A 13103-nucleotide genomic window follows, 5' to 3' on the forward strand; every position below is an offset into this window, starting at 1 on the left:
AAAGCTCTGGTTAACAAGAGGTCAGGCCTTGAGGATTCAGACGCGCACACAAACCCTTTGTTAATCCCGATCAATAGTCTGCCAGGATAATTGGCTTGGCCGATAAACGCAGTCGGTGTCACTCAAGAGATATTACAATAAAACTAAAGCGGGCCGCGTAATTAAATACCTCCTACACACTCAGCCATCGTGATCTTAATTAACAGCAGCGCACGCTCGCTTAATGTTTGCATGACCCTGTTCTGATGGTCGTGGTCTTGTCAGTGATTGTTTGGCACGTGAAGGATGCCATGGTGCATTTGTGTGTTGGGTTTTTATGATGAAATACTTAAAACCTATTACATTTAATATCAACCATTAAAGTAAGATTTTTTTAAAGGTTTTTGAAAGAAATGTACTGTAAAAAAATACAGTAAAATTTTGAAATATTTTTACAATTTAAAACAACTGTTTACTATGTGAATATCTGTTCAAATGTAATTTATTTCTGTGATCCGCAGCTGAATTTTCAGCATCATTACTCGTCTTGAGTGTCACACGATCCTTCAGAAATAATTTTATTATGCTGATTAAAAGCATTTCAGATTATCATCAATGTTGAAAACAGTTTTGCTGGCCAATATTTTTGTGGAAACCATCATATATTTTATTTCTCAACAATTCGAACAATTCAAAGCATCCTTGATGAATAAAAGCATTTTATGTTAACATTAAAGTAAGATTTTCTTACTTTAGAAAATAAATGTTAAATAAAGCTGCATTTATTTGATCAAAAATGCTGTAAAATTGTGAAATATTTTTCCAATTTAAAATAACCGTTTACTATGTGAATATCTGTTCAAATGTAATTTATTTCTGTGAACCGCAGCTGAATTTTCAGCATCGTTACACGTCTTCATATTGGATTGATTTCTGAAGGATCATGTGACACTGCTGATTTGCTGCTTAAAAAAACATTTCAGATTATCATCAATGTTGCAAACAGTTTTGTTGCCCAATATTTTTGTGGAAACCACCATGTATTTTATTTTTCGGGATTCACAGATGAATAAAAAGTTCAAAAGAACAGCATTTATTTGAAATGGAAATCTTTTGCAACATTAAAAATGTCTTCACTGGCACTTTAGAACAATTCAAAGCGTCCTTGATGAATAAAAGCATTTTATGTTAACATTAAAGTAGGATTTTCTTACTTTAGAAAATAAATGTTAAATAAAGCTGCATTTACTTGATCAAAAATACTGTAAAATTGTGAAATATTTTTACAATTGAAAATGACTGTTTGCTATGTAAATATGTGTTCAAATGTAATTTATTTCTGTGATGCACAGCTGAATTTTCAGCATCATTACTCGTCTTGAGTGTCACACAATCCTTCAGAAATCATTCTAATATGCTGATTTGCTGCTTAAAAACATTTCAGATTATCATCAATGTTGAAAACAGTTTTGTTGCCCAATATTTTTGTGGAAACCATCATATATTTAATTTTTCGGGATTCACAGATAAATAAAAAGCTCAAAAGAACAGCATTTATTTGAAATGGAAATCTTTTGTGACCATAAAAATGTCTTCACTGGCACTTTAGAACAATTCAAAGTGTCCTTGATGAATAAAAGCCTTATTTTCTTTATAGACTTACTTTGCTTCTTGAGTTTTCGTGCTGTTCTGTGAATGCGGTTCGCATGAGGACACTAAGGCAGCAGCAGAAATGAGCCGTTCGCCACTAAAGTAACAGCAGACCTACATATGACCGAGAGCAATCGCAGTCTTTCCAAATAGGCCAAAAGGGTGTCAGCAGGGGACGCTCACCTCAGGGAGCTGATTAGATAACCCAGAGATTAATGCCAGCCTTTGTAGGAAAAACAAATTAAATTTAATTTCAAGCTGTGCAGTTGCTTCTGTTCCGGCGCCTGCTATTGCTTTCTTGGAGTTTTACTTCAGGACACATAGAAGTGGACGATATATTGGTCGACGGTACGAGTATCAGCCAACATTACACTTGCACTGTGCCTCTGCTAAAATTGCAGTTGGTCTGAGAAATAAAAGCAGGCCTTTGTTTTATTTCTCTGTGTTAATGCAATTTTAATTTTAAAGCATGCAAAACAATAGATCTATATATGGAATCCCGTTTCTGCCACTGAATAATAAAAAAAAAAAACGTACTTGTGGCTGTTTATCTCACTGACTTTTTCTCGCAACTGTGAGTTTATATCTTGCAATTTCAACTTTTTAAGATGTAAACTTGCAATCGTGAGAAAAAAAAATCTAAATTGCAAGATTAAAGCTTGCAATTCCGAGAAATAAAGTTTGCACTTGCAAGTAAAAAGTCAGAATTGTAAGATTGAAACATGCAAATCCAAGAAATAAAGTCAGAATTGCGGGATTTCAACTTTTACATTTTCAACAGATTTATATTAATAAATCAGAGAAATAAAGTCAGAATTGCAAGATATAAAGTCAAATTTGTGAGATTTAACCATGAAAGTGTGAGGGGGAAAAAAGTAAAATTTGCAAGATTATACTTAGAAATCTTAGAAATAAAGTCAGAATGGTGCGATTTAAACTTGCAATTAAAAAAAAAGTAAAAATTGCAAAATTTTACAAAAGTACAAATCTGGGAAGGAAAGTCAGAATTGCAAGATAAGAACTTGCAATTGCAAGAAAAAAGTAAAAATTGTGACATGTAAACTAGAAATTGCAAGGAAAAAACAATTTCCAGAATTATACATAAAAAAATCTTAGAAACACAGTCAAAATTGCGAGATTTAAAAGTCCAAAAGTGAGAAATAAAGTCAGAATTGCAATATATAAACTCGCAAATAATTTTTTTTTTTTTTTGAATTTTGAGGTTTAAACCTAAAAAAAAATAAAGTCAGTTGTAATTGCTAGAAAAAAACTTAATTGCAAAATGTAAAACTTGCAATTGTAAGAAAAAAGTAAAAATTGCAAGATTTAAACTTGCAAATTCAAGAAATAAAGTTAGAATTGCAAGATATGAACTTACAATTGCGAGAAAAAAAATCTGAATTGCAAAATGTAAAACTTGCAGTTGTGAGAAAAAAATCTGAATTGTGAGATTTAAACGTACAAATCTGAGAAATAAAGTCAGAATTGCACGATAAAAATTTGCAATTGCAAAAAAAGTCAAAATTGTGAGATTGAAACTAGAAATTGCAAGAAAAATGTCAAAATTGTGAGATTTATATTTATAAATCTTAGAAACACAGTCAGAATTGCAAGGTTTAAACTTGTTGCGAGGAAAACAGTCAATTTTGAGATTTAAACTTACAAATCTGGGAAATAAAGTCAGATATAAACTTGCAATTGTGAGAAAAAAGTCAAAATTGTGAGATTTAAACTAGAAATTGTGAGGGAAAAAAGTAAAAATTTTTAATTACTTATGAATCTTTGCAATACAGTCAAAAACTTAACTTTAAAACTTAAAAAAAGTTTTAAACTCGCAATTACAAGAAAAAAGTCTAAATTGGGAGTATTAAACTTACAAATCTAGGAAATAAAGTCAGATATATGCTTGCAATAGTGAGAAAAGGTCAGAATTGGGAGATAAAACGTTGTTTTATTTGTTTATTCATTGGTGGAAATGTGCTTCCATATCTATAACACGGATCATTATAGTTGCCGTAAGAAGTTTGGTCTCAGTGTAAACGTCTGTGTTGCATGTGTTTTATTTCTTAGAAATAGTCAGAATTGCGATTTTTAAACTTGCAATTGAAAGAAAAAAGTCAAAATTGTGAGATTTATATTTATAAATCTTAGAAAATATGTCAGAATTGTGAGATTTAAACTAAAAATTTTGAGAAAAAAAGTAAAATTTGCAAGATCATAATTTATAAATCTTAGAAATACAGTCAGAATTGCAAGAAAAAAGTTACATTTGTGAGATACTTATGAATCTTTGCAACACAGTCGGAACTGAGTGATTTTAAACTTGCAATTGCGAGACAAAAAGTCAGAATTCGGAGATTTAAACTTAAAATGAGTTAAAAAGATAAAATTGCAAGATTTAAACTAGAAATTGCGAGAAAAAAGTTACAATTGTGTGATTTTTAAACTAGAAATTGTGAGTAATAATTTAGATTTGCGAGAGCATACTTCTAAATCTTAGAAATACAGTCAAAATCGTGCGATTTTAAATGTGCATTTGAGAGAAAAAAAAACGTAATTGCGAGATTTAAACTTGCATTTGCGAGAAAAAGGTCAGAATTGTGAGATAAAACGTTTTATTTGTTTATTCATTGGTGGAAATGGGCTTCCATATCTGTAATACGGATCATTATAGTTGCCGTAAGAAGTTTGGTCTCAGTGTAAACGTCTGTGTTGCATGTGTTTTATTTAAAGTTAGATTTAAACTTGCAATTGAAAGAAAAAAGTCAAAACTGTTAGATTTATATTTATAAATCTTAGAAGTAAAGTCAGAATTGCAAGATTTAAACTAGCAAATCTGAGATAAGTGTCAGAATTGTGAAATTTAAACTAGAAATTGCGAGAAAAGTTACATTTGTGATATACTCATGAATTTGTGAGATTTATATTTATAAATCTTAGAAATAAAGTCAGAATTGTGAGATTTCAACTTGGCATTTGTGAGAAATTGTGAGATAAAATGTTGCAGTTATCTTGTTTTATTTGTTTATTCACTGGTGGAAACGGGCTTCTATATCTATAATATAGATCACTATATAATCGGATCATTATAGTTGCCGTAAGAAGTTTGGTCTCAGTGAACGTCTGTGTTGCATGTGTTTTATTTCTTAGAAATAGTCAGAATTGCGATTTTTAAACTTGCAATTGAAAGAAAAAAGTCAAAATTGTGAGATTTAAATTTATAAATCTTAGGAAAAAAGTCAAAATTGCAAGATTTAAACTAGCAAATCTGAGATAAGAGTCAGAATTGTGAGATTTAAACTAAAAATTCTGAGAAAAAAGTAAAATTTGCAAGATCATAATTTATAAATCTTAGAAATACAGTCAGAATTGCAAGATTTAAACTAGAAATTGCAAGAAAAAAGTTACATTTGTGAGATACTTATGAATCTTTGCAACACAGTCAGAACTGAGTGATTTTAAACATGCAAATCCGAGAAATAAAGTCAGAATTGCAAAATATAAACTTAAAATGAGTTAAAAAGTTAAAATTGCGAGATTTAAACTAGAAATTGCGAGAAAAAAGTTACAATTGTGTGATTTTTAAACTAGAAATTGTGAGTAATAATTTAGATTTGCGAGAGCATACTTCTAAATCTTAGAAATACAGTCAAAATTGTGCGATTTTAAATGTGCATTTGAGAGAAAAAAAAAACGTAATTGCGAGATTTAAACTTGCATTTGTGAGAAAAAGGTCAGAATTGTGAGATAAAACGTTTTATTTGTTTATTCATTGGTGGAAATGGGCTTCCATATCTGTAACACGGATCATTATAGTTGCCGTAAGAAGTTTGGTCTCAGTGTAAACGTCTGTGTTGCATGTGTTTTATTTAAAGTTAGATTTAAACTTGCAATTGAAAGAAAAAAGTCAAAACTGTTAGATTTATATTTATAAATCTTAGAAGTAAAGTCAGAATTGCAAGATTTAAACTAGCAAATCTGAGATAAGTGTCAGAATTGTGAAATTTTAACTAGAAATTGCGAGAAAAGTTACATTTGTGATTATACTTATGAATTTGTGAGATTTATATTTATGAATCTTAGAAATAAAGTCAGAATTGTGAGATTTAAACTTGCATTTGTGAGAAATTGTGAGATAAAATGTTGCAGTTATCTTGTTTTATTTGTTTATTCACTGGTGGAAACGGGCTTCTATATCTATAATATAGATCACTATATAATCGGATCATTATAGTTGCCGTAAGAAGTTTGGTCTCAGTGTAAACGTCTGTGTTGCATGTGTTTTATTTCTTAGAAATAGTCAGAATTGCGATTTTTAAACTTGCAATTGAAAGAAAAAAGTCAAAATTGTGAGATTTATATTTATAAATCTTAGGAAAAAAGTCAGAATTGCAAGATTTAAACTAGCAAATCTGAGATAAGAGTCAGAATTGTGAGATTTAAACTAAAAAGTTTGATTAAAAAAAAGTAAAATTTGCAAGATCATAATTTATAAATCTTAGAAATACAGTCAGAATTGCAAGATTAAAACTAGCAAATCTGAAAAAAAAGTCAAAATTGCAAGATTTAAACTAGAAATTGCGAGAAAAGCTACATTTGTGAGGTACTTATCAATCTTTGCAACACAGTCGGAACTGAGTGATTTTAAACTTGCAATTGCGAGAAAAAAGTCAGAATTTGGAGATTTAAACTTACAAATCTGAGAAATAAAGTCAGAATTGCAAAATATAAACTTAAAATGAGTTGAAAAGATAAAATACCGAGATTTAAACTAGCAAATCTGAGATAAGAGTCAGAATTGTGAAATTTAAACTAGAAATTGCGAGAAAAGTTACATTTGTGATATACTCATGAATTTGTGAGATTTATATTTATAAATCTTAGAAATAAAGTCAGAATTGTGAGATTTCAACTTGCATTTGTGAGAAATTGTGAGATAAAATGTTGCAATTATCTTGTTTTATTTGTTTATTTATTTATTTATTATTATTTGTAGATCATTATATAATCGGATCATTATAGTTGCTGTAAGAAGTTTGGTCTCTCTTTGAACGTCTGTATTGCATGTGTTTTATTTGCATGTGTCAGACTCTGGTTGTTATTCTCCTTCAGTGGATGTTTTTACAGCCGCTGCTCTTTGTGAAGTTGTTTTGCTTCTGAGGTGGATCTTTCCCAGGAGTCTGTGCAGTATCCTAGACACTCGCAAACATCTGATCCCACAGGACGGCCGTGACCCGGCTCCAGCGTCGAGCTCACGTTCTCACCTCTCTACTCATTAGTGTTCATTCAGCGTAATGGACGTACATTAGTGCCAACGCTCTTTTTGCTTGTTTACATAAATAATGTAAAAGCCGCATGCGCGATTCCTGCTCCGTCGCCATGGTAACAGCAAAAAGAGTTTTTCAAATCATCTGTATTTGGGCTCCGGCGTTAAGAGGTTTTCTGGGAAATGTGTTTCTCACTTGTGTTCTTGAGCGTTTCAGAGGGACTTTCTGGGTGAAATGTCACCCAGATATAGACTGAAATGTTCAGGTGTTGCAGAGGAGAAAACGTTTCTTATTTAACTATAATAATGTATAGAAAGTGAGTTCATGCAAGTTCAGATTTTTATTTTCTTCATTCGGTGGAGGGATTTAACAGACTAAATTAAATTAAATTAATATATTGAAATGATTAAATTTCATATTTATTACAGTTTTTTTTGTAAAATTTTTTTTTTTTGTAAATTTTTTTTTTTTTAAGAATTCTCTTCTGCTCATTAAGCCTGCATTTATTTGATCCAAAGTGCAGCAAAAGCAGTAAAATTGTAAAATATTTTTACTATTTAAAATAACTGTTTTCTATTTTAATATATTTTAAAATATAATTTATTCCTGTGATTTCAAAGCTGAATTTTCAGCATCATTACTGCAGTCTTCAGTGTCACATGATCCTTTAGAAATCATTCTAATATGCTGATTTGCTGCTCAAAAAACATTTATTATGTTGAAAACAGCTGAGTAGAATTTTTTCAGGTTTCTTTGATGAATAGAAAGTAAATTAATATGAAATAGAAATCTTTTGTAACATTATAAATGTCTTTATCATCACTTTTAATCAATTTAAAGCATCCTTGCTAAATAAAAGTATTAATATCTGTAATTTCTTTCCCAACAAAGAAATAAAAATTATACTGACTTCAAGCTTTTAAATGTTATATAGTGTATAATGTTACAAAAGCTTTTTATTTAATGTAAATGCTGATCTTTGGATCTTTCTGAAGGATCATGTGACACTGAAGACTGCAGTAATGATGTTGAAAATTCAGCTTTGATCACAGAAATAAATTACATTTTAAAATATAATCAAATATAAAACAGTTATTTTAAATAGTAAAAATATTTCAAAATTGTACTGTTTTTGCTGTACAAATAAATGCAGGCTTGGTGAGCAGAAGAGACTTCTTTAAAAAACATTTAAAAATCTTACTGTTCAAAAACTTTTGACTGGTAGTGTTTTCAATTCTAAGGCCTATTCGTGTGGTATTTCACCTGCGTTTTCATATTTTCCCTTGCCTTTTTTATGCATTTTTATTTATTTATTGCAACATTCTATGATGCATATAATTATTTGATTATGCATGTTTTTGCAAAATTTATTGTTAAATCCCTGCATAGAAAGCTGAAGATCTTTGTGAAACTAATGCCATATAAACTCATGTGTTTGCAGTCTCTGATGAAAATAGTGGGGTGTTACTGCTCAACAGCTGTGTGTGTGTGTGTGTGTGTGTGTGTGTGTGTGTGTGTGTGTGTGTGTGTGTGTGTGTGTGTGTGTGTGTGTGTGTGTGTGTGTGTGTGTGTGTGTGTGTGTGTGTGTGTGTGTGTGTGTGTGTGTGTGTGCAGACAGGTGGTCATTTCTTTCTCTCCCAGCTGCTGGTTTTGTGACGCTGTTATTCTGTCAGTTGTTCTGTTTAGACGTGTCACATGCACCTCATTTCACTTTTGTAATGTGCTGTATTTCTAGGAAAGTTATACAGAAATGCAAAACCTGTGGTAATTGAATGAAAAAGACAAAAAGATTAAATCTAGGATTTGGTGATAATATATCATAACATTTTTTTAGTAGACCTACCATTTCTGACCAGAAAAAAAAAAAATAAAAAAAATTGTAAGTTGTTATTTAGGACTGTTTTAGTGCCATGTAAAAAAAAAAAAAAAAAAAAAAAAGTTAAAATATTACGTCTCAGCTTTATTCTCGATTTATTTTGACATTTTTATTTTCATAGTATTTTGACTTTATTCTTTAAATATTTTGACTTTATCCGCGTAATATTTCGACTTTATTCTGAAAAAATGTTAACATATTTTTTGAAACATTTCAATTTTATTCTCAAAACATTTCAACTTTATTCTCAAAACATTTCAATTTTATTCTCGAAGCATTTCGACTTTATTCTCAAAACATTTCAATTTTATTCTCGAAGCATTTCGACTTTATTCTCAAAACATTTCAATTTTATTCTCGAAGCATTTCGACTTTATTCTCAAAACATTTCAATTTTATTCTCGAAGCATTTCAACTTTATTCTCAAAACATTTCAATTTTATTCTCAAAACATTTCGACTTTATTCTCAAAACATTTCAATTTTATTCTCGAAGCATTTCGACTTTATTCTCAAAACATTTCAATTTTATTCTCGAAGCATTTCGACTTTATTCTCAAAACATTTCAATTTTATTCTCGAAGCATTTCGACTTTATTCTCAAAACATTTCGACTTTATTCTCGAAGCATTTCGACTTTATTCTCAAAACATTTCAATTTTATTCTCGAAGCATTTCAACTTTATTCTCAAAACATTTCAACTTTATTCTCAAAACATTTCAATTTTATTCTCGAAGCATTTCGACTTTATTCTCAAAACATTTCAATTTTATTCTCGAAGCATTTCGACTTTATTCTCAAAACATTTCAACTTTATTCTCAAAACATTTCAATTTTATTCTCGAAGCATTTCGACTTTATTCTCAAAACATTTCAACTTTATTCTCAAAACATTTCAATTTTATTCTCGAAGCATTTCGACTTTATTCTCAAAACATTTCAATTTTATTCTCGAAGCATTTCGACTTTATTCTCAAAACATTTCAATTTTATTCTCGAAGCATTTCGACTTTATTCTCAAAACATTTCAATTTTATTCTCAAAACATTTCGACTTTATTCTCAAAACATTTCAATTTTATTCTCGAAGCATTTCGACTTTATTCTCAAAACATTTCAATTTTATTCTCAAAACATTTCGACTTTATTCTCAAAACATTTCAATTTTATTCTCGAAGCATTTCGACTTTATTCTCAAAACATTTCAATTTTATTCTCGAAGCATTTCAACTTTATTCTCAAAACATTTCAATTTTATTCTCGAAGCATTTCGACTTTATTCTCAAAACATTTCAATTTTATTCTCGAAGCATTTCGACTTTATTCTCAAAACATTTCGACTTTATTCTCGAAGCATTTCGACTTTATTCTCAAAACATTTCAATTTTATTCTCAAAACATTTCGACTTTATTCTCAAAACATTTCAATTTTATTCTCAAAACATTTCGACTTTATTCTCAAAACATTTCAATTTTATTCTCGAAGCATTTCGACTTTATTCTCAAAACATTTCGACTTTATTCTCAAAACATTTCGACTTTATTCTCGAAGCATTTCGACTTTATTCTCAAAACATTTCGACTTTATTCTCAAAACATTTCGACTTTATTCTCAAAACATTTCGACTTTATTCTCAAAACATTTCGACTTTATTCTCAAAACATTTCGACTTTATTCTCAAAACATTTCAATTTTATTCTCGAAGCATTTCGACTTTATTCTCAAAACATTTCAATTTTATTCTCAAAACATTTCGACTTTATTCTCAAAACATTTCAATTTTATTCTCAAAACATTTCAATTTTATTCTCGAAGCATTTCAACTTTATTCTCAAAACATTTCAACTTTATTCTCAAAACATTTCAACTTTATTCTCAAAACATTTCGACTTTATTCTCAAAACATTTCAACTTTATTCTCAAAACATTTCAACTTTATTCTCAAAACATTTCGACTTTATTCTCAAAACATTTCAATTTTATTCTCGAAGCATTTCGACTTTATTCTCAAAACATTTCAATTTTATTCTCAAAACATTTCGACTTTATTCTCAAAACATTTCAATTTTATTCTCAAAACATTTCAATTTTATTCTCGAAGCATTTCAACTTTATTCTCAAAACATTTCAACTTTATTCTCAAAACATTTCAATTTTATTCTCGAAGCATTTCGACTTTATTCTCAAAACATTTCAATTTTATTCTCAAAACATTTCGACTTTATTCTCAAAACATTTCAACTTTATTCTCAAAACATTTCAATTTTATTCTCAAAACATTTCAATTTTATTCTCGAAGCATTTCAACTTTATTCTCAAAACATTTCAACTTTATTCTCAAAACATTTCAACTTTATTCTCAAAACATTTCAACTTTATTCTCAAAACATTTCGACTTTATTCTCAAAACATTTCGACTTTATTCTCAAAACATTTCGACTTTATTCTCAAAACATTTCGACTTTATTCTCAAAACATTTCGACTTTATTCTCAAAACATTTCGACTTTATTCTCAAAACATTTCGACTTTATTCTCAAAACATTTCGACTTTATTCTCAAAACATTTCGACTTTATTCTCAAAACATTTCGACTTTATTCTCAAAACATTTCGACTTTATTCTCAAAACATTTCGACTTTATTCTCAAAACATTTCGACTTTATTCTCAAAACATTTCGACTTTATTCTCAAAACATTTCAATTTTATTCTCAAAACATTTCAACTTTATTCTCAAAACATTTCGACTTTATTCTCAAAACATTTCGACTTTATTCTCAAAACATTTCAATTTTATTCTCAAAACATTTCAACTTTATTCTCAAAACATTTCGACTTTATTCTCGAAGCATTTCGACTTTATTCTCAAAACATTTCGACTTTATTCTCAAAACATTTAGACTTTATTCTCAAATATTCAGACTGTATTCTCACAGTCTTATTTTATTTTATTTTTTAACAAGGCACTAAAACACCATCATAGCTATAGCCCATGTGAGCAAAGTCAACAAGTTTTAGTCTAATGCAATAACATCAACTAGCATTTTAAGAAAAGAAAACCCTCTGTGGGTCAAAACGACCTGAACACCGCACGAGGGCTAAGAAAGTAAGTAGTTTTGAACTCCACAGGATCTTCACACTGAGTTTCTGAATTTAGGTCAGTAAGTGTAATCCAGAGCTGCTCTGGTTTTAACACACTTCAGTGTCTGGCAGTAAATCCTGTTCCAACTCAGGCAAACGCTTCATTTGATCAAGTTGTTCATGTTTGCATTCTCAAGAGCTCTAGAACTCGTATTCCTTCCAGAAGATGATTTATGCTTCAAATGAGTGCTAAACAGATAGCCGTCAGCGTATGCGCTTACATATTGATGAACCAGATGTCAGTCTTAATGGACGTCTGTGCTGCTAATCCACTTAAAGCAAAGTTGAAGGATTTGCGGTGGCAGAGCAAAGGAAGGTGACAGTGTTGATCAACAATCAGACATGATTCGGCTCAACTTCACCAAGCTGTGCCGCTTTACCGTGGGTTTTTACGGTCTAATTTTTTACATTCACAGACTGCAGTTTTCCCATGTGTGATTTTTGTCGCTTATAAGCTTATGTTTGTGTCCCGTCTCTTCCAGCTGGCCGAGTACCGGCAGAGGAAAGCTCAATCCGATGGCCAGAAGAAGCAAAAGAAGAAGAAAAAGAAGCCGGAGGCGGACGCGGAGGAGCATATGCGAGAGGAGCAGGGGAGAAATGAGGGCGAGGAGCAGAGAGGAGATCAGACCACCGTGTTTTCCCTCTCAAAGACCCTTCGGAGCGGAGAAACAGTCTCACATGACCAGACCTACACCATAGAGGTAAGCAGAGTTCATGATCACTCATCAAGTCACTGTCTGCTCCGGTGGAGTTATTGTGTTTTATAGTTGGGGTATGTGTACCTATTAAGCCCATGTACCCTTTAAGGGGAGACACTGCAGGCAAAAACGCTGTTTTTTCATGCACCTGTCAAGTTTGAGATTTTGGGCTTTTTGCTTTTTCATAAAGTGTTTTTTCAGACTAGTGGAAAGAAAAAATCCAAAAAACACTGTTAAGTGTTTCTTTTATAGCACTTTACCTATTTGTGTCAATAGATTTCAATTACAATTTACATTTTTAAAGGCCATGAGTTTTTTCTCCTACACTGAGCCATAAATCTCCACTTCAGTAGCACTTACACACACCAAACTTTACATTTTTATTCCTGTCTATATTCCAAAGGCTTTTACAGAGGGATTTGTTCATATATAATTTGCTTGATTTTATACAACATTTTATTCCCCCCAAAATGGGGGAATAAATAAATTTTT

At 30.4% G+C, this 13103-nt stretch overlaps 1 protein-coding gene across 1 annotated transcript in view; it reads left to right on the forward strand.

Moving 5' to 3' along the window:
- LOC141289450 (A-kinase anchor protein 9-like) overlaps positions 1 to 13103 on the forward strand; it is a 65324-nt gene that overhangs the window by 14257 nt on the left and 37964 nt on the right. The window contains exon 2 of the mRNA XM_073821544.1: positions 12396 to 12614. Coding sequence (XP_073677645.1) covers positions 12396 to 12614 — 219 coding nt within the window. The remainder of the gene's footprint in view (positions 1 to 12395; positions 12615 to 13103) is intronic.

Source organism: Garra rufa, chromosome 17 (assembly GCF_049309525.1).
Source record: "Garra rufa chromosome 17, GarRuf1.0, whole genome shotgun sequence".
Classification (NCBI taxonomy): Eukaryota; Metazoa; Chordata; class Actinopteri; order Cypriniformes; family Cyprinidae; genus Garra; species Garra rufa.